This window comes from Centropristis striata, chromosome 21 (assembly GCF_030273125.1).
Source record: "Centropristis striata isolate RG_2023a ecotype Rhode Island chromosome 21, C.striata_1.0, whole genome shotgun sequence".
Lineage (NCBI taxonomy): Eukaryota > Metazoa > Chordata > Actinopteri > Perciformes > Serranidae > Centropristis > Centropristis striata.
Genome location: NC_081537.1, coordinates 13,620,028 through 13,647,635, shown reverse-complemented (window position 1 = coordinate 13,647,635; position 27,608 = coordinate 13,620,028). Strand labels below are relative to the sequence as shown.

The 27,608-nt window shown below is 37.5% G+C and overlaps 3 protein-coding genes across 5 annotated transcripts in view; 1 reads left to right on the top strand and 2 right to left on the bottom strand.

Annotated features, from left to right (window-relative positions):
* The window catches only part of LOC131959377 (MAGUK p55 subfamily member 3-like), a 30,907-nt gene extending 23,096 nt beyond the window's left edge, over positions 1-7,811 (top strand). The window contains exons 14-20 of one of the 2 annotated variants that reach the window (XM_059324566.1): positions 3,543-3,608; positions 3,806-3,961; positions 4,941-5,021; positions 6,078-6,171; positions 6,269-6,377; positions 6,780-6,899; positions 7,196-7,811. In XM_059324566.1, coding sequence (XP_059180549.1) covers positions 3,543-3,608; positions 3,806-3,961; positions 4,941-5,021; positions 6,078-6,171; positions 6,269-6,377; positions 6,780-6,899; positions 7,196-7,375 — 806 coding nt within the window. In that variant the 3' untranslated portion in view covers positions 7,376-7,811. The remainder of the gene's footprint in view (positions 1-3,542; positions 3,609-3,805; positions 3,962-4,940; positions 5,022-6,077; positions 6,172-6,268; positions 6,378-6,779; positions 6,900-7,195) is intronic. The other variant, XM_059324567.1, reaches the window with a different exon arrangement.
* Positions 7,812-7,878: 67 nt separating this feature from the next.
* On the bottom strand, positions 7,879-13,207 carry psmc5 (proteasome 26S subunit, ATPase 5). The gene is made up of 12 exons (XM_059324568.1): positions 13,151-13,207; positions 11,815-11,886; positions 11,652-11,721; positions 11,446-11,543; positions 11,302-11,358; positions 10,678-10,908; positions 10,091-10,217; positions 9,790-9,980; positions 8,849-8,947; positions 8,652-8,762; positions 8,480-8,566; positions 7,879-8,044 (listed from the first exon to the last, which is right to left on the bottom strand). Exons 1-12 carry the CDS (start codon positions 13,172-13,174, stop codon positions 7,991-7,993), a joined length of 1,221 nt encoding a protein of 406 aa, XP_059180551.1. The 5' UTR covers positions 13,175-13,207; the 3' UTR covers positions 7,879-7,990.
* A 1,353-nt stretch (positions 13,208-14,560) lies between these two features.
* Positions 14,561-25,686, bottom strand: smarcd2 (SWI/SNF related, matrix associated, actin dependent regulator of chromatin, subfamily d, member 2). Of its 2 annotated transcripts, none has more exons than XM_059325313.1 (13): positions 25,116-25,686; positions 23,544-23,740; positions 21,174-21,216; positions 20,948-21,070; positions 20,061-20,180; positions 19,263-19,358; positions 18,478-18,579; positions 18,212-18,373; positions 17,637-17,734; positions 17,261-17,399; positions 17,024-17,146; positions 15,925-16,026; positions 14,561-15,809 (listed from the first exon to the last, which is right to left on the bottom strand). In XM_059325313.1, the coding sequence occupies exons 1-13, from the start codon at positions 25,269-25,271 to the stop codon at positions 15,756-15,758; spliced, it is 1,515 nt and encodes a 504-aa protein (XP_059181296.1). In that variant the 5' UTR covers positions 25,272-25,686; the 3' UTR covers positions 14,561-15,755. The 2 variants fall into 2 exon arrangements, with proteins under 2 accessions (XP_059181296.1, XP_059181297.1); XM_059325314.1 differs by having other exon boundaries at positions 17,261-17,396.
* Between the last annotated feature and the right edge of the window lie 1,922 nt (positions 25,687-27,608).

The window sequence follows — 27,608 nt, the reverse complement described above, 5'->3', positions numbered from 1 at the left end:
ATGATGGAGTGCCAGTTTTTGGTATATACTGTAGTAGTTGACATTTTTATGTCATATTGTACTATGACAAACTATACTATGACATTTTAAATGCTTTTTAATGGCTTACTACCATACTTTTCTGACATTTTTCATTAATTTCTTAATATCATACTATACTATGCCATTTTTAATTATTAGGGCCCGAGCAGGCAACAACCTGCGAGGTCCCTATTGTATTTCGAATGATTTTTTTTTTTCTTCTTGGCGAAGGTGGCAGTCTAATTTAATATTTGGCACTGTGCCCAGACCATAAGACTTAAGGCAATGAAATTCATTATCATTATCATGTTTTTTATCTTTTTATCTATGTTATTTACTTCATACTGCAAACAAAATCTACCTCTGGCTACAAATAGAGTCCTCATACACACACACAAAAGAGGCACATATCACACATCATTCAACTTAAGACAGTGGGAGTTAAGAAATGGCAAGTTAAATAAAAAATTAAAGAATTAAATAAAAAATTATTAAAAGTTCTTAGAGGTCCAGACTATACTTAGATATTGATGTGAACTAAAATACCAATAGCAAAAAAAAAACAAGACAGAAAAATAAACAAAATAAAACAGCAAAATAAAATAAAACTTGTTTTGGCTGTAAAAAACGTAGATAAAGGTTAAAATGTATATATAGAAATAGTAAAAACATACATAAAAGCAACAATAAATAAACACCTGTGCAAAGCATAGCAGGGACAAAACTGTTTTTGTGTCTTTTTGTTCTACACCTAGGGATTGTAAACCTACGCCCAGAGGGGAGGAGCTGAAACTCTGTGCAATGGATGGGAACTGTCATTTAAAATTGAACCAGTAATGCGCTGTAATTGTTTTGTGTACAAGGTCTCCACGTTGAGCTGTGGCTCACCAATCAGTCTGCTAGACCACTTTACTATTTGGTTGACTGAGTTTTCATTTTTCAACGAGAGGTTGCCGTCGGGGTGTGTGCGTTACAGGGGCCAGTCTATACCACCCCTATGAATTTCATTGCCTTAAGTGTGATAGTGTGGCCTCGGTACCAAATATGAAATTAGACTGCCACCACAGTGCCACCTAGGGGCCGATCAATAAAACCTTAAAGGGTTATCCTCAGGAGGGCATTGACAATAGTTGTACCAAGTTTTGTATAATAATGCACAAACTATCCCTTTAATCCTCATACAGTTTCTGAAGGAGGACTCTTAACTGATATGTATAAGTTAGAGGAGGCAGGTAGCAATGGTGGAAAGTAACTATGTACATTTACTCAAGTACTGGACTTAAAGTAAAATTTTGAGGTACTTTTATGTACATTTTATGTAACTTTATACTTCTACTCCACTACATTTTGAGACATATATTGTACTTTTTATTCCTCTACATTTAGCTGACAGCTTTAGTTACTTTTCAGGTCAAGATTTAAAATGAAAAACATGATACATTTAAAATGATTACCCATTTTTATAAATCAAACCACTTAAAAGTTTATTAGGTAGTTAAAATTAGCGGAGTGGAGTCACTTCACAGTGTGGTATTAGTACTTTTACTGAAGTAAAGGATCTGAACACTTCTTCCACCACTGTCTTTTTTACTTTTTTAATTTTTTAATTTTTATTTAATTTAATTTTTCGCTTCTGCGCATGCGCGGCCTTTCAGGCTTCTGCGTAAAAAAAAGTAAAAAAAAAAAATAAAGAAGTAAAAAAGACAGTGGTGGAAGAAGTGTTCAGATCCTTTACTTCAGTAAAAGTACTACTCTATGGCATTTTAAATTATTTTTAATGGCTTACTACTTTTATGTCACTTTTAATGTCATACTATACAATGACTTCTTTATTATTTTTTATGACATACTATGCTATAACATTTTCATCACATTTTTATGCCGCACTATATTGTGACATTTTATTCATTTAAATATGATGTGCTATGACTTCAATCAAATTTTAAATGAATTTTTAATGGCATACTATACTATGAATTTTCTTATGCCATTCTATGCCATTTTAAATTACATTTGTATGGCAAATTATAATGTGACTTTTTAAATGGCTTTGTTAATGGATTACAAGTATACCTTCATGGGATTTTTATGGCAAGCTATACTATGACACTTTTTATGAAACAGTATATTGTGAAATGTTAATGATATGCTATGACTTTTATGATATTTTAAACATTTTTGACACTATATGATTTTTTATGACTTTTTATTGTGTTCTATATTACAACTTAAAATACATATCTTATGGCATACTATGACAGGTGAGATGTAATGCCTCACATGGCACTTGATCCACTGATGTCCTCACAGCTCAGTTAATCCATCAGGTTTCCTGTCTGCTCTGGTTGGCTTCATGTGACTGTGTGCTTCTGTGGGTTTGTTGTGCCTGAAAGCATCACCACGGCTAATTTGACCTGAACTTTATTTTCACATCTTATTCCATCATCTGTATTATGACACTCCAGATTCACAGTATTGAATCCTTAGTTGTAGATCAGGTTGCACAAGTACATTTTAAATATATTAAATGGTTTTCTCATTACTTTCTTCTGTTTTCAGCATTCTTAGTGCAAAGTAAATGTGAGAGTCATAAATTAATATAATAAAGACTCATTAAATAGTATGCAGTAAAGCGTTGATGCAAGATTGATATGTTTTGTTTTTAAAAATTATGTATTAATTATTTATAGTTCTGTAAACCATATGGCTCCAGGAATGTCAATGTCGATCTTTCAGTCCAAAACAAAATATCTTAACAGCTACATAATGTCATGCCATAATATTAGGTACAGAGGATGCAGTCTAATAACTTTTTAATGATCCTCTCGCACAACAATGAACCATATTTATGGTTTTGGGGTGAAATAAGTTTTTATAATTATTGGATGGGTTACTATAAAATTTTGAGCACACTTCTGGATGAATCTTAAATAACGTTTTTGTGCCATAATTTTGCAAGACTTTCTTAGCATGCTTACAGACTGAACTTTGTCCCTTTTTTTCAGCCAGTCTTCATTGAAAAGGCAGTTGAATGTGCAAACATTGCAGACATGTGCTCAACAAAATGAGACAGAGAAACAAGAATATTTTATTTTAATTGATAAGTTTGATGGACAAGGATGTGAAAACCAGAGGTTAAAGACAGCTGGAGGTGCTTTACCAGTCTCAGATTTTTCTTTATTCTTAAACATGTTGGGATTGATAAGTGGCAGTGTGTTTGTGGTGGGTTTATCCTCATGCTCTCGCTTTGTTTAAAAAAAGCTCAGCGCTTCATGCGTGCAGGCTGGTTTCTCTGATGGGCTTTTTGTGCAGAATGCTCCAGCCACCGAGCTTCTCACAGTGTCTTTGTGGCGCCTCATCTATCTCTCTGTGTTTCACAAATGGCCTCTCGTCACGCTACATGCCGAAGGTGCTTTGTTTGTGTTTGGTGCGGAGGTAGACGCAGCATGCATGGCTTTCAAGCTTTTATTCTGTTGATGAGAAATAAGCTGGTTGAATAAATGGTCTAATATGAGCTGCAGTTTCTCCCAAGAGTAAGGCGGCCCCTGTCTTCTGTGGCCATGCTCTCTCATGGGATTTTTACTCAGGTACTCTTACTGATTTCTAATGGTGTTGTTCATTCCGTGTTGTGTGATCGCAGGATTTGAAGAGAGAGAAAAATTTACTTTATTAATGGAATTTTCAGTTCGCTGTTTGTTAAACTCATAATTTCAAAGTATGACTTTGAGAGGGTTTTAGTATATGAATCTCTGTCTGTCTTACATTTATATTTCTTTAACCACAGCTGGGCTGCGCAGAAGTTTCCGCCTCAGGAAAGATCGCCAGGATTCAGGAGAACCTAAAACTCCAGACGGCAATCACACAGAGTTCGAGATTTACGAAGAAGTAACACAATATCTGCCCCGCCCTGGTGAAAGACCTCGTCTTATAGTACTGATAGGTAGGTTCACTGTGTTGGGACACTGACAAATCTATCGTATGCTGGTCATTTCAGACATGGATGGACTATGGAACTGGCCTTCAACTGCAAAATGTCATTCAAAGAGACACGTATCAACAAGGGAGAGATTAAAAAAAAATACTACAAAATCACATAAAATGACTACAACAAGAGGCAAATAATCACAAAGAGATACAAACAAGTTGCAAAGACACATAATGACTGTGAACAATGGAAAACAATCACAAAGAGACCTAAAACAACTAGAAAGAGACACGAAATGACCACAATGAGACTCAAAACAACGAAAAAAGAGGCAAGACAACTATAAAATTTGTGTGTCTTGCTCCTGTGTAGGAAAGGTGGTGGGGCCTGGTCATTTCAGGCATGGATGGACTATTGAACTGGCCCAGGGGCCAAAAGTATCAGGGCCCATCTGGACTTCAACTGCAAAATGTAATTCAAAGAGACACGGGATCAACCAGGGAGAGACAAAAAATTACTCAAATTACGCAAAATGACTACAAGAGACAAAGTAATCACAAAGAGATACAGACGAGTTGCAAAGACACACATAATGACTGTCAACAAAGGAAAACAGCCACAAAGAGACCTAAAACAACTAGAAAGAGACACAAAATGACCACAGAGACACATATGAAAAGGCTCAAAACAACGCCAAAAAGAGGCAAAACAACTATAAAGTTTGTGTGTCTTGCTCCTGTGTTGGAAAGGTGGTGGGGCCTTTTGCATGTCTGTGTCCAGAGGCCCATTGTCTCATATTTAGATCTAAATCATAATTCAGTGAATCATTTATATGAGAATATATCTCCCAGTCAGAGTGAGTGTTCTGCCACATGTGAAAAACACTGTAGGGAGTAAAATAAGAGTTTTTTTTTCTGAGAGAGGTCCTTCTGCATGCAGATCATGTTTTATAACTGTCCATGCAGTAATTTATTGTGTTACAATGTGGTTGCAGGTTCTCTGGGAGCTCGGATCACTGAGCTCAAACAGAAGGTGATCGCTGAAAATCCTCGATGTTATGGTCTGGCTGTGCCTCGTAAGTCTTCTTTGCTTTTTAAAAAAAGATGCATTTGTGCCGGGGATGCTTTTTTTTTTTTTACAAGAGCCTGTGGTTAAGATGCTGCGGCTTTTCCCTGAGTACCTGTTAGTAGCTGTAAGCTAGGATTAAAACAAGATTAATCCACTGTTGCAGACATTGTTATCCCCTGGATATTTTATGCAAAACTACACCAAAACTAATTAGCTACAGTGAGAGAGGGATTAAATGTTTTCCTCCATCACTAGTGCAAACAGCTTATGAGGAAAACTGTAATCTTTATGGTAAGTGTGCTGTTTTGGAGTGGACAATATTGACATTAATTTTGCACATGACCATACTGACAAACACATATATTCAAGCACTATAAAAGCATTTTCTGGCTTTTCAAGCACCTTACAGATGTGGAAAATTACATATTTATATGCAGCACATACAGTATACTGTTAATTTGTCCTCTTCATCACAAGAAATGAAATGTTGTTGTGCTATAAACAATCAATATAATATTGTGACAAGAAGGGTAAGAAAAGGTTCAAGATTTTTATTTTGAATAGAGGACCTGAAATTTCTGCATACAGTAATATAAGGATTTCCAGTACCTGTAGAAACCCTAGTCCAAAGCGATAACATTTTATTTATTTTTAAAAAGGGGGAAAAAAGGTATGAACACAAAGTTAAGTGTGATGTGATGATGCAGGATGTATTATGAATTCCTGTTGCTAGTCATTAAAACATCGAGTCACTAGGAGTTTGTGTGATTAGTTTTTGGATTATCAGTTAATAAATACCTGCAACACTTCAGTCATTTATATGCCATTAAATAACATACATGCATATCTCAGGTATAAAATGATCTCTTTTGCCCTTTCAAAAGTAGCTTTACATCTCAATGAGAAAATGTTTTTCTGCAGAGCTGATCAGATGTATGGGTATGACATCTGCATCACTTCAGCCTGTGTTTTGTAGCCTTATTATAAGGTGTCTGCCCCAATCATACTTCGGTTCAGTTATTATCTTCTCTTCCATCCCGCTGTTCGAACATATCACCTGAAGACACCACTCGAGCCAGGAAGTGTAATGAGAGAGAAGGAGTGGAGTACCACTTCATCACCAAAGCAACTTTCGAGGCCGACATCCAGAATGGCAAGTGAGTATTGGACACTGGATGCTGTGTTTCTTGTTAACCAATGAAATGCAACAAATGGTTTCTATATTTTACTCATGATTGTGATGTGTTTCTGCAGATTTATTGAATACGGAGAGTATAAAGATAATCTGTACGGGACCAGTTTGGAGTCTATTCATAGGATTTTGGACCAAAACAAGGTCTGTCTGGTGGATGTGCAACCAGAGGTTAGTATCTACACTGATTTGCAGCAATGCCAACCATATACATTTCGGATTAAAATTGCATTGCCTGTGTAAAGGAATTTGAATGGTGTAGTATGTCCAAAACTGCCAGAAAAAAAACACATATGCTCTAATATGTATCAAGAGACAATAATTGATCCATTTAAGCATTTTTTTTGAGGCGGTCATTTTTGGACATCCCACAAAATAATACCTCAGAATGTTTTTTAATAAATAAATTAAAAAGTAATTTGATTGAATTTTGAGCTTTTAAAGTAGAACCAGCAGATACCAAGTATACACAGTTACAGAATATTTAAAGATTTTACCACTTCTAAATGGTGTAGTGGATTTTGTCTTTAGTAAAGTGCCAAAAAAGCTTTTTTTTTCTCCCCACACATTCAGGCACTGAAGACTCTGCGTACAGCTGAATTCAAACCGTACGTCGTCTTTGTAAAGCCTCGCATCTATGACAGTCAAAGGAAACCACTCGGCTCCTCCTCTTCACTCAGCTCAGGGATCACGGTGAGATACAATAAACTCTGCTTTAACTTTTATCTCTTGAAAATGGGACAATTTCCCCACATTGTTCTAAATTCAGCTTTTTTTGTTAAGCTCCTAATGGTGATAAACATAACCATTGCAGAGATTACTGTTATTTTATACCCGTGTTCATGCTGTGATTCTATGATGGAAGACGTATTCAGATCCCTTAAGTAAAAGTGCTGCATTCAAAACTTACTGGAGTAAATGTACTTGGTAACATTCCACCACTGCTGTGATTGGCATATTCAACCTCTCTGCTTCCTCATGCCGACTAGGAGGACGACCTACAGGAAATGAAACAGTCGGCTGAGCGGGTGGACGAGTGCTACGGCCCTTGGGTGGACTATGTGCTGGTGAAGGAGGACCCAGTCAGTGCCTTAGCTGAGCTCCAGGTTGTCCTGGAGAGGGTGCAGATGGAGCGTCAGTGGGTGCCTGTGTCCTGGGTGAGGAGCTAGCCTACTTAGCTTGACTGGTTCAACTTGGATCAGTGGACGACAGCGTGGGGGGACGGATTAAACTGCAGGGCGCCTTTGCAGGTCCTGAGTGTTGCAGTCATCCAGTGTTTACTGCCATAGTAACCCTTTCAGACATACAGGTTTGTTATTCGGCATCAGTTGCTGCTATTTCATCGGTCTGAACATCAAGCAAGCCTTTGTTTAAGATTCTTCAGTGTAAATGGCAGTAGAAAAGCATGTAGGAAGCAGTTTCCTAAAGCAAGCCGTAGTCAAAGCTCTGCACTCAGTATGATTGAATATGTATGATGTCCACTGTTGTAGCAGCTATGTGAAGTGCCATATTGCGCATTTACAAAAGATGTTAAATCTGCAGACCATCTTCTCATGTAACTGTCCCCTGACTAAAGTCTGTATTAAATGAGAGAAATGTGTTGAATCTGTCTGTTGGCACTGTTATTTGAAAATAATGAACCATCGAGACATAAGACTCATGAGACATCGGATATTTGGGGAAACCATTTTACTCTAGAATGACAATTATAAACCAAACCATAAACAAAAGAAGGAAAATATACATATGTGTTTGCATTGTGTGGCAAGAATACACAAGGCCTTTTACTTCCACAGCTTCTTGATCGACATGTTCTTCTCGCTGTCTTTCTGCATCACCTGGTGGAGAGAACAAGGAACAGTCTTAATACACATTCATTTACAAGTCTAAGACTAAACTTGACATGAAAGGTCAAGATTAGCTTTATTCTACTCATAATAGAGGGGGAAGTGGGGTGGACTAGAGCTCCACATTTAAATATTTTAAATGCAATTTACATGCAAAAAATACTGAAGTTTTGCCCTTATTCTGAAAGTCAATATACCACTAATTTACCCATTTACATGCAGCAATACATCTGACTAATGTAACATATTTATTACATCAAAATATACACAAGTGGAAGGGTTGGATCCCCTTTGTGTCAAAATTTCTTTCTTTCAGTTTTACGGTCATAATCAGAGTAAGAGTGGACTATCAGTGTGCATGTAAATGTGCTGTGAAACAACAGGCTTCTGTGCAAAAACACTGTATAAAAGAACAGTTTTACAAACCTTTGCCACAGCCATCTCAAAGTCCTCCTGGGTGACGTGAACTCGCCTTTCTCTCAGAGCGTACATCCCTGCCTCTGTGCAAACACCCTAAAAAAAACACACACACACAACATTCAATAAAAGGACTTTCATTTACCACCCAACTGCAACCCTTTAGTGTCTCAAGTCTCACCTTAACCTCGGCACCAGAGGCTCCAGGCATCAGCTCCGCAATCTTCCTCAGATTAATGCCACGTGTCAGGTTCATCTTCCTGGAGTGGATCTTCAGGATGTCCAGACGGGCCTAATGGTGCAGAATCAAGAGATGCTCAAATACAAACACCCTACAAAGAGTGTGTAAGTTTTTGTGTCTACTGTGTGAGTGGCTACCTCTTCATTTGGAGGGGGAAACTCAATCTTCCTGTCGATCCTGCCTGGCCTGAGCAGAGCAGAGTCCAGGATGTCAATACGGTTGGTGGCCATAATAACCTAAAAGGGACAACATGAAACAAAACAAATTGATATTAAAGTATTAGAATAATCCTGATGAAGCTTTTATACTATGCACTGAGAACAGTAAAAATCATTAGAATCAGTATATAAGCTAGGTCTGTGCTTAATGTCACTTTTTTAGATTCAAAGCTTCATTCAAAAATATGAATAGAAGCTTTCAATGGCTGTTGCCATTTTTTGACGTCATCAAAAAACAAATTAGAAAAATCCTCAATTTATATGAAGTGATTCATTGTATTGAATGAGTTAGTCATCAACTTAAAAGAAAGAATTGGTGAACAAAAAAATAAAAACAGCTGCATAACATTTTAATGATTAAGAACGTTAACTTTATGAATTAAGCTTTAAACTTATTGGTTCAGCTCTAATATACACATTTAATAGCACACTCATGTAGTTATAGGTAGATAAAAAGAATTTCTAAGTGTTGATTTATTTTTCAAACGGTGAAACATTCATAACCGGATGCAAGTATATAAACACATGAATGAATTTGAACAGTTGTTCAAATATAAAATATGTCTTCATAGAAGTTATTCTTGTAAGTTTTCATTGTATCTGTTTACAATTATCATATATGTTTATTCATTATGTTTATATACTATTTATCAATAATACATGGAGGGTATAATCAAAGTGCTACTTTAAAAATACATACTGTGACTGAAGGAGGGTCTGCCTCAATACACACTACAAGCTCTCATGTAAGAATGCAATACAATGATTCAAGTAACTTATGAAATACATTTCAGTAATTTTCGTGAAAAATGATTGTGATCAAACAACAATGGGAATTATATCATGTGTGTGCGTGCTACCTTGATGTTCTTGGTGGCCTCAAAGCCGTCCAACTGATTGAGCAGCTCCAACATTGTCCTCTGCACCTCACTGTCACCACCCGAGCCACCCTCCAGGCGAGACGACCCGATGGAGTCGATCTCGTCCATGAAGATGATGGAAGGAGCGTGTTCTCTGGCCATGACGAACAGCTCCCGCACCATACGGGCACCTGGTGACAAAGGGAGAAACAACGGTTATACAACCAGTCGGTTCTTAAAAAATAAATGTAGAATGGAAATGATTTTGATAAAAGTGTTAAAAAGAGATTGAGGAGCTCACCCTCTCCAATGAACTTCTGGACTAGCTCAGAGCCGGACACCCTAATGAAGGTACAGTCGGTGTGGTGGGCCACAGCTCTGGCCAGCAGGGTCTTCCCTGTACCCGGGGGACCGTACAGCAGCACGCCCTGCAAACATTCAGAGCAAAACAGGATATTTTCTGAGGGAAACATGACAAAAATGATCTAGAAGAGCACTTGGAGAGTGCAGACCTCCACCAAGGCCAAATGCTCCATATCACAGGTTACCAAAAGTGAAAAACATATTTATGCCCATGCTACAACTTTCCAACAAGTTTCATGAAACTTAGTTTTCTGTAGTCCTTCTAACAAACAAAGCGAAATGAAAACTTAACCTTCTAAGCAGACTTTTTTAAAGTCTCATACAAAGCAACAACACAGAGTGGTTTAAAACAGACTTCTTTATCTGAAAGGCCATTTTTTGTCTCACCATCAACTTCTGGACCGCACTTTTGTATTTGGACCATGACCTATTCTCTAACCTTCTTACTTGAAGAATTAGTGCAACTACAAAAGAAAGCAATTGTACAGTGCCTGTGTTCTATCAGCTTTCTTGTCAATCACTCACCTTAGGCTGTGCAATGCCCAAAGCCTCAAACAGCTCAGGGTGTTTGACAGGCAGCTCAATCACTTCCTTGATCTCCTTGATCTGCTTATCCAGGCCACCAATCATTTCATAGGTAGAGTCCGGCACCTTCTCCACCATCATAAGGGATACCAGAGGGTCCACCTTGTTGGGCAGGATCTTGTGCAGGGTGTAGCTGTCATTACGCAGAGCCACACGGCAATTGGGAGTCACCTGATGTAGCAATGATAAAAGGGATGATAGAATATGTCAGGTTTCTTGTTTCCAGACATGACATCCTGCTTTATCATAGTGCAGAGTGTAGGGGAACAGATATGGTTCGATTGATTTGCTATCCAGTCTTTTGCTGTGGTTTTTACAAGTGAAAGGCATAAGCAGGGGTGTCAAATTGATTCATGGAAGGGCCGGTGTGGCTGTCTTCACACAGTTGATTTGTTGTATCAGGTGCCCTTTTGCTTGGTTGGAACAAAAACCTGAAACCACTACAGCCCTTTCATGGATAAGATTAACACCACTGGCATAATGTGTTCTGTTAAAATATAATTGGGGAAACTATTCAAGTATTACGACTAAAACGTATAATTAGATGACAACTATAAAACTTACATCATTGATGTCAATGTTCTTGTCCACATCCACAACAAATTTCCCTTCTGGGTGCACCTGAAAATGACAAAAAGACATGTTAATTTAAACTGTCAACTAGTACTCAAAATATAATGTGGTACAAAGTTCAAGTACATAGCATACCTTGACAAGCACTTTCTTTTTGTCCATGACCCTAACCACTTCTCCTACGTAGGACCCCTGCTCCTGAAGTAACTGCAGCTCCTCACGAAGGAGACGCACTGAGAGACAAAAAAGCAGAACTTTATTATTTCCACCCACAGGGAAAGTTAACATACAACTTTATGTGATAGAACAGACTGATGTTGCAGTGATGAAGACCAGTGTACCTTTGGCATTGAGCTCATTTCTCTGTGCCTGCAGACGTCTGAGATTCTGGCTCTTGTCATTTACTGTCAACTGTTGAGATAACAGCAATTCAGGACTGATGGGCAAGCAGAACTTTTGCAGTAACATTAACAGCTAAAAGTTTGCAGATATAATATTTCTTACCTGTAACTCTTCTATCTTAGACAAGTAGTACTGGCGCAGACCTGAGCCACCTTTACTCTCCCCCATTTCCATCTGTCAATGAAAATGAGAATCAAATTTTAATTAAATTCATTCATCTAATGTAATGTAGTAATTAATTTTATCCTAGTGCAATGAATACTGTTATTGTAGTGCACAAATAAATTGCATATACTTATTTTACCTATTATTTTCTAACCCTTTTTGTCATCTGTGGCTGTTTTGTTTGCTGAAATTGTTTTAGTTTTGTGGTGTTTTTTTTTTTGCATCTTTTAATTGCACTACACAGAAGCAGCACTCTTAATATTATTGTACTGTGGAAAAAGGAAAAACCTTTTGGAATTGTCTGCAAAGTGTTGCCAATTAGTTCCCAGAACATCAGTATTGTCTTCAGAAATTAATATTTTGTAAAACAAGACAGTCTTAGAGATATCCAATTAATATGAAAAAGCAATAGGCAGCAAACCCTCACATTTGACAGGATAAAATCAAATAATATACCAGAACATAAACAACAGCGTTTTATGTTTTAGATCACTATCACATTCTTATCAGTTTTCTTTTTTTTATTTTTGCTCTAATGTTTTTGCTTTTATTAATAATTATTTACTGGGGTTGACTTGCTGCTTTCCCCCTTGTTTTACATCACTGTAAACTGAGTATCTTTGGGTTTTTGACTGTTGAGTAGGCAAAACAAAATGTGGAAACATGGAACTCATGGTATATTTCCACTTTCCAAAAATAGTTTGGACATTTAAACAAGCAAATTTATCAACTGCTGTAATTTCTATACATTTTCACAGGCTGACGAGTTACCTCGCTGTCTTAGAATAACTCTATAATAAATAATAATAAATAAATAATGCCTCTTCATATTTTTCTAGCTAGTTTAACTGCTGACTAACATTGGCTAGCTACCGTTAGCTAACTCTCACTGACATAAAACTAGATGCTGCAGATTAGTCATCCTCATACTATTACTTCGATATTTTAAAGTATATTTCAAACTCTTTGTCTACTTTAAACGTAACAACAAAGAACACCGTGCTGTCAGTCATTTAATGAAGCTAGCTGAAGCTAATGACTAAAGCTAGCGTTAGCTAGCGTTAGCTACAATGAGACAGCAAACCGGCAGCGAACTAACCAACATTTATTGTTTTGAATGAAGTCACATTTCACTCGTTATTTACAGCGGAACCGCAAGGCCTAACCTTCTCACAGCCGGCTTAACGCAACCATTAGAGTTTAAGCACAGTAAATACGTTTCTTTGATAATATAACAATAAAACCAACAAAACGGCAGAAAAAATACACCTACATGATCGACTCCGTCCACCTCCATCTTGGATTTTTCTGCATCCGCTCGAGGAGAGGCGTATTTCCGGAACACTTCTTCTTCGCGGTATTATTTAAAAAATAAAGGCGCACAACACCACCTAGAGTCCGTAACCCTCCGAACCCCAAGCAGTTTCAGGGAGTTTTTTGCTCTTTTTAAATTTTACTGACTGTGGCCTTTCATGTCATTATATAAGTATACTGGTGGTGCCAAGTTATAAGTATCTAGGTGTATACCTGGATAATAAGTTGGACTGGTCCTTAAACACAGACGCTCTCTACAAAAAGGGGCACTCTTTTTCTAACGGAAGCTCAGATCTCTTGACATCTGTAGTAAGATGCTGCAGATGTTTTATCAGTCTGTGGTGGTAGTGTGTTGTTTTATGCTGCAGTCTGCTGGGGAGGCAGCATCACACACAGAGATGCAAGGCGGTTGGACAGACTGGTCTAAAGAGCTGGTTCTGTGGTTGGAGCCAGGTTGGACACACTGGAGGAGGTGGTGAAGAGATGCACTGTCAAGATGTTCGAGGCCATCCTGAAATACCCAGATCATCTGCTACACAAAACTTTTATGGACCAAAAAAACAGCAGGACCATTGCAGGACGGAGAGATACAAAAGATCCTTCACTCCTACAGCCATCAGGCTGTCTAATTCACAAAAATGTATTTTGTGCAGTATGACACGATTATAAACATTTTTTAATTGAAAAACACAACACAAGTTGAATTTCTCAAACAAATAATTACAAAAAAAAGGAGAATAAAATGGAATTTACATATACAACACCAAAACGCAAAACGCAAAAAGTATGCATTATTTTTCAGTTACAAGTGTTACTTTGGCTTTCACTTCTTGGATGCTGTTATTGTAACACAGTGTAATACCTTTCAACTAACTTAACATCATCTAGTTGAGCTTCAAAGCCTAATTTACTCACTTACTACAGACACATGTAACATGTTATCAAAAACATTTAATTCAGCAGGGATAGCTGGAACCTCTTTCATTATGAAATCACTTAAATGTCAGAATGATTCATAAACAAAGTCTGCTCCTACCAGGAACAGAACAAATAACATGTTTAAGCTTTTTAGTGTATTTACTTTGTACCATTTCCACCTTGAGTGTAGGATGCATCTGCCGTTATTTGAGGAGTGGAAACATGAAACAGGTAAGACCGGCCACACCTGTTGAAACTGCTGCTCCCAGAGGCACCTGAGCTCTTCCACCGGCTCCAACATGCATACTCAGGGCATGAAAAGCTTTCACCATACAGCTGAGGCTGCACGGTGAAAGATAAACCTTCACTAGTAATGATGATAACACCATGGGCAACATTTTATATAAAACAGGTTCCTTTTGTTGTATATCATGAAATGGCAAAATTTTGTAAGTATATATTTATTGTAAAAAAAAATGCTCCAAATGTATAAAAGATAAAGGCCTTTGAATGATACAACGACATGCAAACATTTTACAAAGAGGCTGCACAAAAAAAGAATCTCAAATTCTAAGTGCCTTCTTTACAAAACAAATTTTGGCACAGTGATATTTGTTAACATGGAATGTTTAAAGAAATTCACAAAAACCTCTCAAAGAAAACCTTAAGGAAATAACATTTCAATGAAAATTTAGCTCAAGAAACTATAAACTTTACACAACAATTTGGTGCATTGTTTAGTTGACACACTACAACTGCATTCCTATTTTATTAATACCAGTTAACCTTCTTGGGAGGTATGGATCTTCAAAGTCCCTCTTCCTGGCTTTAAAACAATAACCCCGACAACCCAAATAACAAATGAAAACAACATGTAAACATCCAAGTACAAAAAAAGGACAGCATGGACTCAAATAAGGAGCTTAATCCTTTCCCAAAGCAGAACTGTCCTGAACGTCTTGCTTTCTTACACAGCAAAGTTTCATTTCAAATGATATATCCACCAATATGAAAAAAACAGCACCTGAAATCATTGTTGGCAGAAAAAAAGGCTTCTTAATAGTTCCTATCCAAGTCATGAAACGTTCTCCTATGTCTTTTTAGAATATAATCCATATTTTCTAAATGTCTTTTTGAAATTAAATATAGATATATATATATTTCAGTCTTGATATATATATTTTCTTCAATGAAATTCCTAAATTCTACCATCAGGTATTGTTCTTTTCTGAAGGTTATGGCTTTTAAATGTGAAGGTAAACACACACCCTTTTAAAAAAAATAGCACACAATGTGATGGTGAAAACCACCTGAACAGCACCAATGCTTAAAGTGTTTTAAGCATAATGTACCATAAACACATAATATTGCAAAACAAGACAAAGATTATTTGAACAGGCTCAAAATGACAGAAAATGCAAGGCAAACATATTATTAGGGACATGTTAATCATCACTTTGGTCCCATATGAACTTTGTTGATTTAAGAACAGGTGTCTTTTATTTATATATCCCACCATTTCAGCGAGCATGGCTTTGTGAATATTTGAATTGCAGCGTTAGCTTCTTTTTTCTTACCAAGCAAATTCCAATTGTGATTGAATAACATCAACATTTGATGAATAAGCTTAAAACTGGAAGATGTCTTTAGGTGAGTCGGATACCCAACACCTGCTCCAACTCTTGTCTCCTCTGCTGCACCTGAAACAAGAAGTGATAATGCATATTAAAAATATTAACACTGAACACCTTACAATAAAATAATTGTCAGACATGCACTTTATAAAGCAGCACATCAGGCTGTATAATTCCTTACTTTGGAGTAAACATATCTGCCCACTGCCTCTGGCACCCAGGGTTCCTGGTAGAACTCAGACTTCCTCTCCTCCTCTGGGTTTCCTGTCACATCCGTCATCAACTGACGAGAAAATAAAGTTTATTAACTCAAAGAACCACAATTTCATGAGTCAAGAGAGCTGTTTGTGTTAAATCACTTGGAAATCAAAGTCTTGACTGACAATTTAATTTGAGTAAACAAGGCTGCAAAATATTGTTATTACCATCACATACAAATAGTTGTATTTTATTGGGAAAGGAATAAACTCTTCAAATTTGGTGAAAATAAAAATTTGTTGTCATGAAGATACTTTTGATGATACTATCACCATGTTAGCTTGAAGAAGCAGAGGAGAAAAAAAACAAGACAATATTGACAGTGCTATCTGTTTTAGGGAATTTTTGCTCCTGTCACATTTTACTCACTGTGGCCTTGTTTTATAAGTCGTGCATCTTTTTTGTTTTATTTTTGCAGTTAAACAATTATAATGCCATAAATCATATAAAACAAAGAAAAAAGTTGAATTTCAGAAAGACTGAAAAAAAGTATACACAACATTTTCTCAAGAGCACACGCGTATTACCAGTGTCTGAAAAACTCTACATGCTATACATATTCATCTATTTCCATTTTACAACCTCTCTTGTCCTCTCCTCTCTGCTCTGTGTAAACAGTCTGCAGTTTTGCAGGAGTACAAAAGTTTTTTTAAAGTTGTTGTTTTTTCAGGATCTGGTGATAGTAAATGATGTAAATGAGTCACTTAAAGTGATGAAACATGACCATTTTAAGACTAAATTTGTTTATCTTCCAGAATTTTTGCACCCAATATGTGAAAGGAACTTTTGGAATTTTCAAAATCTAATAACTGTTTTTAAAGTTTCTTGCTTTTAAATGTTGGAATTTGGCCATTATTTTAAAGGAAACATACTATGGAGTTCAAATGGTTAAAAACAAAACGCCACAAAGACATAACGTAATGTAAATGACGTAACTGAGCAACGCTTTGTGTAAAGAAACAGCAGAGTATGATATGCTATAAAGACTGCAGCAAACACTAGTGGTGGGAGCAAATGTTTACCTTCAGATCTCTGCACTGAGACTTGAGCCAGTCTTGGATGAAGTCCTGTGGATTATTGCTGAAGCTCAGCATGAAGTCTCTCTCCGTCTTCAGCTGATTGATGTACTCAATCGTCTCATGAATCTGCAGTGAACACAAACAGTAAAGTGACAGATTAGACATTTCAAACAAACAAATATATTTGTATCCTTAAAGCGAGTGAGGTGCAGGTGTTTGTGATTGGCCGGCCGGCTTTACCTTCATCTCCAGTGCAGCGATTTCCTGTTGGTTGGTTGTAGAGGACAGGAAACTGTTCATTTGGCCTTTGAGTGGGTCATCCACCTCAACGTCAATGTCATAGCACGCTGTCTTCTTCTGATCTGTGGGGTCCACACTGCTTGGAGGAGACACACACAGAGAAACAGAGAAGAACTCAAGTTAGATTGTGATAAGGGAGCAGGAGTGATAAAAAGATATACAGCTAATATAAATGCATTGTTGTTGAGAGTTCAAACGTCTTTGAATATATTTCTACACAAGTTTTTCTAATAATAAATGAGATCCTGACAGAACACACACAGACATAACACATGCACAAACACAGAGAGAGAGATAATGATCCACATGCCACTACCTTATCATGTGATTGATGATGATGGGGTCAGGGTGCTGCAGCAGGCCAGCCAGCTTCATGGGAATCTCAGAGAACCTCATGCGTGAACAGCCGAAGATCTGAACATGTGATTAGGAAACAGAGTAAGTCTGACACCCTGGAGGTAGAGTAGTGCTCATCACTTTGTCTCTCTACAAGTATTAAATATTCAAATGTGCAGTATTTTATTGGGATTTTAAGTCCTATACAGTCATGGAGGAATTGGGAGGAATTTTCTATTGCTTCTTTATTGTGTATTTTGTAAAAATTAGAGCTTCAAATGATCAATTTAAAGGTTTAAATTACTAATTCAGTGAAAAAATTATGCATAAATCTATTTGTCTAACTGACAAATGGTGGCACTTCCATTTCCATTAGATGTATGAATTACTAGTTTTAAGGGAAAATATCAAATTTAAAGGCTCTACACAATTTATATAATACGTATACAAATGAGTTTGAAAGCATCTTTAAATGTCAAAGCAACACTGGGAAATGTGTGAGTACATGCAGAGCTACCACTCTGCTCCTTAGGAGCCTCAACATTGTTTCATTACCTGTCTGAAGTAGCGGTTGCAGTTGATGTACTCCTTCTCGTGACAATCCTGCAGCTTGTTGTTCTTGATGTAGAGCCAGAGGGCTTGCATGATGCTGGCCCGTGTCTGTGTGTGCACACCCAGCAGGCGAGCCAGCCGCGGGTCCAGTTTATACTGAGGGGGCTGGGAAAAGAAAAGAAAAAGGAAAAATGATTTGGGGTAAAGAACTCAGTGGTTAAAGAAGGTAAGTAGGTAAGTAAATCGGGTTACTGTGAAACGGGTGGTACCTGGTGGTCGAGCATGAGCAGGAGGGTGCATTTAACATTCACGTCTCCGGGTCTTTTCACCTGGAAACCGTCTGTCTCCTGAGTGGTGGGCATTCTGTGCCACTGAAAGATTAGGAAAAGTACAAAGACACTTTTTTTTCATTCAGGAAAATTATTCTACACTGACATATGTTCATACTATTATATGCTACATTCACTCAAATCACTCTTGCTTGGTCCTATTTGGCAATTGAATAAAGTAATATATAAATAGAATGATAAATAATATCTAAAAAAAATGCATAAATAAATAATACAGAAATAATATAAAAATAATTGATTATTCTTTTAACAATTCTTTTTATATTCTGTTGTTTTTCATTTATTTATTTATATAATTCAACAATTATTTTTGCATTATATTAGAGATTTATTCCTTTTTAATGGTACACCTATGAAATTGTAAACACATGTTTTTTCATGTTAATTAAAAACATGAAAGAGTGTAGTTACCATCAGACTGATATTCATAAAGGGCTTGTTTAAGCCTCTCTGTGGGATTAATTCAAACATGACTCACACAAGGTTGGACTTAATGTGGTGGGAAGATTCAAGATTCAAAAGCTCCTAATAGAAGAAATAATTGGTTCCAAAAGTTTTACTGTTTCCAGCTGAACTCCACTTTCTGACCAGAGCTAAAAAAGAATGTACTGGGGCTGGTGAAGCAACAGCAGCCTTTAGAACATTTTGGTGCCTAAAACATTTTGAGGTTGGTTGCATCAAATGCCTTTAAAATGATGTCATACCTCGACTAAGTGGTTGTCAGGTCCATAGAGCTCCTTATCGAGCTCAATCACAAGGCTTTTGAAGAAAGATGAGAACTTCCTCTTCTGCTTACCAGGCTAGGGAAAAAAGTGCATAAAAGAGTGTGAAAAAAACAGAGCAATAAGATCGTTATCTATCTATGTCTTCTTATTGTGCTGTGTCAGTCTGTGCTGCTGCATTGTTCAGCTCTGACCACATTGGGGGTGGCGAAGCACAAAACTGTAGACAAGTAGAAAAAGCTGTTACGCCCCCGCCCTCTCCAAACCCCTGCTCAAGTCTGTTTGCACAACATGACCCCTTTCACTCCTTCCCTCACATCTCATTTCTTTTTCTGTTACTGCATGCAAAACTCCTACGCATGCCTAAACCAAATGAGCCAGAGGAGAAAAATTAACTGCAAAGAAAAAAAAAATCCTCCTTTATGTGGCCCCAGATGACACAATGAGTTGAGCTGGAATTGATGGAGGGAGGGGAGGCTTGTCAGCTCATGGTATGAAACGGTCAGTGGTTTCAATTCCTTGTTTCAAAAGAGAACATGAGCTTGTGTGTGTGTGTGTGTGTGTGTGTGTGTTAGGAGTTGTTGGGTGGAGTGGGGAGAGCTGTAAACACACATCTGGTTGCGTGGTCCGAGCCAAGGACACAGGCCAACCAGAGCTGAGTGACTGAAGTTTTCAGAAACACAATAACACAGACTGAAAATCTTGGAGCCGGACCACACTGGGCTGATGGCGAAACGGAGTAAGAAGACTCAGATGGAGAAAGAAAGAGGTTTCACGTACTTCCTCCAGAAGTTTTCCCTCCACTCTCAGCTCCCAAGAGGACACCTTCTCGGCCTCCTCGCCCTCCGGCTTGCTGGGGGTGTACGTGTTAGAAATGTAGATCCTCAGCTTGCGTTTTTGCTGTGTCATAGAGATGAACCAGCAGAAATATCAGGAACTACAGTTAGAAAAGAGTTACTCAAACAAAAATGACATTCTATGAAGATTAGGCTCTTCTTTTTCACTTTCATATCTGATTGGTGGAGACAGACCCCTGTCAACACATGGCAGTCATAAATTGCTCAATCAACACCGTTAACATATCGACTGTAACAACCTCTGCTTTTTCATACTATTTGGAGGCATTTTTCCTCCAACACACCGTCACTGTATTTAATTCTGTAATGTTCTCTCAAATTGCCTGTCTGCCTAAGCACAAGGAATTCACAGTAAATGATGCATGCATGTAATCCAGTGTCTAGACCACAAGCCTCATATCAGAGTTTACGCAGCACTGAAGGAACACTCAATAAGGTCTACTCATGAATTTCAAAGCATCAAGGAGCAAAGGAGTGGCCCAACTTTGTGTGCATTGTGTGGCAGTAAATGCCCATCAATAAACACTGCTGCTCCTCAATAACCAAGAAGCTCTCGCGTCTTGCTTTCCGCCTGCTGGGCAACAGTGAAGGGAGAGTCTGAGGGATCACAGACCAGAGGCGGATGTGCTTCTCTCAGCAGCTTTCAGTGAGAGACAAGCCAGCACAGACTGGTGCACACAGATGCATAGATTAAAATGAGAGTGTATCTGTTGTGTAAGACTTGCAAGTGAAAAACACATCTAATATGCTTGTGGTCTAGACACAGGTGACGCTGTGTGAGAATCTGACTGCTCTCCAGTGAAGGGGTACCATAATGGGCTTCTTGATGGCTTCTTGAATCTCCATACGCTTTCGGGCGATGGTCTGATCCAGTTTTCTCTCAAAGGCCAGGAGATCCATGTAGGCCTGGGACTCTGGGACCAGGTCTCGGATCTAAATAGCCAAAAACAGGACAAGTATAATTAAGGGAATAGAATTGAATGTGAACATACTGAATCCATTCAAAGTTTGATTCAGAGGGTCAAACTTTTCTCACCCTCTGTGGGAGAACTTTGTCAGCCATCTTGCGCCTTTTTGCCCTAAAAACCAAACAGAAAAGACAATAAACAAGATGATTTTCAAGGCATAAAATGTTCAGGAAAAAGAGATGCTCTGTATTTTAGACCATAGATCAAAAATGTGTTGAGTGCTTTAGGAAAACGTGGAAGAAAGCAGGATAAACAGTAAGGCAATTCAGGCTCTCCAAAATATAAGAAATAATAAGGAATGAAGGAAGAAATTAAAAAGCCTTTATTATGGTGGAAATTTATTTTAAAAATCTTTCATCCACGATATATCTTCATTAGGTTACTGTATGTTTATTTTTCCCTGCAAAAAAATTAAATGTATGCTTTCTAGGGCTGCAATTTACAGTTATTATCTGGTCAAAAGTCAGAATATTGTGAAAAAATGTCCATCCCAGTTTCTCAAAGTCCAATGTGATGTCTTTAAATGTCTTGTTTTGTCATTCCAAAACCAGAAGACATTCAGTTTATATGATATAAAACAGCAGAGTGAAGCTTTATAGGTGCTGGGGGCCAGTGGGGGATGCACTGGGCTCTGGGGGCCTGACTCTGTGACTTGAGTGACTAGAAAACCAAACTGTCTTTGTAAATGACTCACACAAACTCAAGTCGGAGAGTTGAACCCCCATCCTTCATGCTTTATCTAAAACATAAAAGATTCAATGGCTAATATTATAACCAAACAAGGACTAATGTTGCAAACGTTGTATCATCATTTAGCGTTTACCCTTTTAAAAAGACGACCTTCATTAACCCATTTACAAGGAACTGACCACACACGGAAACAAGATTAAAATAAAGTCCAGTCACACTTCATTTAATTAATGAAAACTGAATAGCGTGATAAAATCCTGAATGAGCACCTTGGGCTCTGACTCATTATCGCTACTGACTTCATGAAAGCGGTTTTGTTTCTTTAATTCAATCACACAGTTCCCCCTCAGTATGACCAAATTTAACTCCCAAGCTCTTTAATGAGAATCTACTGCAGATTGTATCTTTTAGCACCGTGGCTCACAAATCCACAAATACTGAGAATTTTGTTATGAAATGAAGTCTTCAGTACAAAAGCTTCATTGTGGATGAGACTGTAAATGCTGGCCGTCAGCATGGAGCACTACATTTATGAGCGTGGCGTAACTGAGCAGTTTGAAGTCAGAAATACACACTCATGTCTGCTGCTTCGAAAGCAAAGGCCAGTCATGAGATACGCCTGTCCTCGTGCCTGTGTGATCTGAGCTGTGTTTATAACAGAGCGGTCGCTTCACAAACAGACTACAGAGAGAAAAACACACCCTGAATGAAGAGTGGTATTGTTATAGTTAATGAGGCACAACATGAGAAATTACCCACTGACTCTTTATGATGATAGGAGTACTCCAGTGTTATGTATGAAAATACAGATTCACAGTGAACTATAACAAGTTTACTGCTGTAGTTTGTTTCCTGGCTGAGAAAAATATTACTTGAAAGGTCCTTAAAGCAACTACACGTTTTTAACTGGTTATGAAACAATCTCAGTTTAATACTGATGCCTCTATATGACATACATAAGCAAACAAGACCATCACAGAAAAGACTGTCTATTTCTAAATTGTCATTCCTAAAGCCTTTCTCCTGGTCCGATTCCCCACAAAATCAGATGACCAGAAAAGCCTGTTTAAATTGAATATGGAAGAAAATTGCCTAATTTCATAATGACACATTCCTCTTTAAAATATATGGACCTCATGAACACTTTTCATCATATCATAAAAGCAACAAAATAACAATATGATGAAGGAATCTATCTGTCTGACTTTGCCGATGGCGTCATACTCATGTTAAAATGTGCCTAAACCGTAGTTCCTAAACTGGCCACTTGAGGCTGGCTCCAAAAGCGAGTCAAACCCCATAGACCCTCAATGTTAAAATGCCCAATTTAACAGTAATAATAAACATGTTCACAGCCTGGTACGAAAACTATTTTGGTCTCTATAGATAATTTCCCATTCAGAACAAATGTAGGGCAGGTAAATGTTTCTAGAACTCACTGGTCATGGCTGCTTTGAGTCACAGTTGGCATGGTTCAGCCACATTTAATAAGTTTTAGCTTCTTAAATGTGAGAATTAGCTACTTTTCTCTTTTTTATCAGTTTTTTTTTTCTAATTTTTTTGGCCAAACAATTAATCAAGAGCAGAATCAACAGATTACCTGACAATGAAAACAACAGCTCTATTTATACAAGTCTAAATCAGGCAGCGTCATTCACTGATTTGGCCCCACGCTGTTTTGATCAATTATTCTTGGCATTATTCATCTCCCTCTCTCACACAAACGCTCTCACTTCTCCACACTTTACCCTCGTCTGAGGCCTCCCAGCGCCTCTTGCTGCTGCTGTTGATGCAGATGAAGGAACCGCTTCCTCGAGGCGTCCATGCTTGGAGGCCCCATGCCTTGCCGCATGGACATGTTCCCACCACCGTAAGACGGACCAGGCAGCTGGCCCCCCATCGACCCCATGGGGCCCCCCGCTCTGTTAGAGGGCATCCCTGGGCGCTAAAGAAGAAAGGAAGCAGAGGCTATGATTTCTGGTTCTTAAGACGTTTCAAGTACTGAAAAACAAGTTTTTTTATCTGGACTATTCTAGTAGTCACTACTTCAGTTTTAAAGAAAATTGTGGCATGCATGCAGCTGTAGTGGTTTATAAAAGATGGGTTTATGCTCCCAGTGTGATGCTGATTTTGATATAAAATTTAAAGCTGAAATGTTTTTGAAAGGACAATTAGATGGAGAACTGAAATGAGTACTACCAATATGGTGCAGAGATTACTGAAATGGTGGCTAATATTTTCTATCTGGATTTTGCACTGAGACTATACAAAGGAATTCCATAGACTTTCCTTAAAATTGTATTTATTTTACAACTAACTTTATTACAGAATTTATTACAAAACTGAGAAAATTAAGAATAAATAGAAATAAATAGCTGAACAAACATCAGTACTGTATGTTCAGTATCAGTCAATTGCCGATCATTTCAACAAAGAACAGTTTTGTTTTTTCTGTTTTGTAAAAAAAAACAAAAAAAAAAACATATTAGCACTTATCAGACAACATATAAGCCAAAACAGACACTTACTGATTCATTCATATGTCATTTACCATTTACCACGTCTGTGATAGACCAGAATTGGTCCGGCTCTTTTGTATATTGGCTATGTTCTTGATGTTTCAATCTTTATCTTGAATATATAATTGAGTTATAATCAAATGTAATTGATTTATGAAAAAGTATGCATATTTTCTGGGCTTACTTTGTTTGATCAACAGAAAAACTGAGCCCATATGGCTGTAACTCACATACATGACACAACTGTAATAATGCGTATTAACTAAAGACCATATGAAGCTGCAGATGGTGGTAAAAGTGGGATAATATATGCAGGCTTAGCTCTGACAGATGGTGCTGATGATAAACTTACTTTTGTTTTCAATCCAACTGTCAGGAGGCTGAGGGCGGCCACGTGATTTTCTCTTTCACACATATAGAAAACCTTGATCTGAGGCGCTAATTATAAATGTTTAAAAATCCAAATACTTAAGCTACATAATGAGGAATCACTTGCCTTATTAAAAAAATATTAAACTAAATTTATTGGCGGCAGTGAGTAAATACACACCCTATTCAAATGCGGAAGTGGCGCCCACACCTTGATATTTTAAGAATAATAAGCTTGAAGGTTATTCTTACTTTTATATCTGTCAGGTTTGCCTGGATATGTTTGTTTAAACCCACATTTAGGAGAGTGGGTAGTCTTAAAAGCAGTAATGGTGACTTTAAAAAGCAACTGTGAAATTAACAGTTACAGTCACATTTGTCTCAATAAGTTACCATCTAAATAAATGAGAAAAAATTCTGCAGGAAACCAACCTGTGGGTACTGGGGAGCGCTGTTCATGCTCCGGGAGTAGCCGGCCGGAGGTTGGGGCATGCCTGGCATCCTCATGCCCGCAGCATGCCCCACATTCATGGGGCTCACATTCATATTCATCGGGTTGAAGCCTCCTCTTGATGCCATCCCCTGCATCTACAAGTGGCTCAAAGTGACGGAAACTTCTACCAAATTTCGCCTCAAACACGACTTCAGAAAGCTACTAAATGAAGGTAGCGGGCACGAGTCCTGAAGTACCTCTCGAGCGGACGACAGTTAACTTTAAATGAGGCCAGGTTGCGGTTTGACAGCAAGCACACTGTCAACAAAAAGCTAGCTAATGTTAGCTCGTTTCCGACAAGTTCCGGGATTTGCTTCTGCCTGCAACTGCTTGTTTTCTGGACAGCAAGTGGTGTCTGTTCTGTTGTCTGTCACCTCCTCCTCTTGTTCAACAGTCTTAACATCGCTAACTAGCAGCTATTTCACGGCGAGACTGGTGAAAAAACATCATAACGCCTGACTTACGACAAACTGAGTGAAGTATTCTTCATGTAACTGCCTACAAACACAATGCCAAGTGCTGCATTCAAGGGTGTCGGACATTTCGGAGTTCCAAATTAACAGTTACCTCGCCTTGAAAAAACAACATAAATTGCATTTTAAGACATATCTATAACATCGTCACCCTGTTAAAATAATCGCATAACTATTTTTTTCAAGTTTTGCAGGAAACACAAAAAACTTCACCAAAAGTGTAACATATGGCATTTATTGATCATTTCACTCAAAAAGGATGTAACAAAGGATGGTATATAGGTGATAGTAATAACACTGTGTGTAAATTATGTAACTTAAGAGAAATAAATGACTTAGGCAATTTTTTTGAACATGCCTTTGTGACTTAAGCAAGATATGGTAACACCTTATTTTGAAGGTGTCTACATAAGAGTCACACAAGCCTGTCAGAAACATGACATGACAAGTATCATGAGCATTAATGTTACTTCAAAGTGTCATTAATGTTCATGACACATCCCATGTCATATTTATGACACGCTCATGTCACTCTTATGTAGACACCTTCAAAATAAAGTGTTATCATATCTTGCTTAAGTCACGAAGGCATGTTCATAAAATTGCCCAAGCCACATTTTATTTTGACTTAGGCATAATAAATTTGCTTAAGTCACACACTTGACATAGTCCATTATCTTAAAGGGGTAAAATCACATGATCTGATCAACTGAGGATGTAGATGATTTTACCATAGGTGGCCGGCGTCATGAGATGATTTAGGTATAAAAAAAACAATTTTGACAGAAAATGACTTAGGCGATTATTTTAACAGTGTGACGACATGGTAATACTTAAGTTAAAAAGCACACAGAAAAACCTACAATAACAAAGCAAAATTCAAAGACACAAAGGGAAACAGAGGAAAAAGGTTTTTCTTTTAAAAGTAAATACAGTAAAATAACTAATTACAATTTACTCATAAGTGAGACAATTGAGATGAGACAAAGTCATTGTTTTGCAAGCCAAAAGTCAGTCCCAAGTCTTTGCACTCAAGTCCCAAGTCAAGATAAGCAAGTCCTGAGTCCTAAACTTTGAGTTTTAGTCATAAACAAGTCACAATAGACAGGATAATCATTAGAAATATTCTGTCTTTCTTCAAAAATATGAACTTGATTTCACTTGTTTAATTATTCTTAATTATTATTGCTAACAGTTACCTTCTCTGTGAGACATATTAAAAAGGATTTTAGCATGATATCAATCTCACACACACACACACACACACACCTTTTATTTCATTAAAGCCTGTATTTTCTATGGTTGAATCCTAAGATGTGACATTTATGGTAACTGATGTGTGATGCCCATTCATCATCCTCAATTTGGCATTTTGAGAATTTGCTTCTACATCGAAACTGCCAGCCAACATATTTACAGATTACAGTTATTGTTAATATAACAGCAACATCACTAGTTTTAACAGCTTCATATAAAGTTTGGTAGTATGATCAATGGTTCTTCGAGTTCTAAAAAATAAACTATTTTGGACTGTTCTCTGATCTAAGGGAAGGTAACATATACTATATAATACTATCTATATTATGGTATATCTTATATGTTTTAGGTTTCTGCATGCCTTACAGCTCACTGACAGCCTGCATTAAGGATCAAGAACTTACAAATGAATTAGAGTTCAGATGTCAGATTTTAGGAGTAGCACTTGAAAGCAGCATAACTGGCTCTGGCATCTCAATGCAAAACATGTAACTTTGACTAAAACTGTGAACTTTGTGTTTACCATGTCTCGGTTTCCTTATAGCATATCACAAAAAAAAACTGTCCCAAAGTAACATTTGATGTCTCATATAATATGTGTTTTAAAATATTAGAAACGGTAACATATCTAGATACCATATTTGATCAACAGCATCCCCTGTTGGCCATGTGGTTTTTAATTAAAGTATTTGATTTACTATT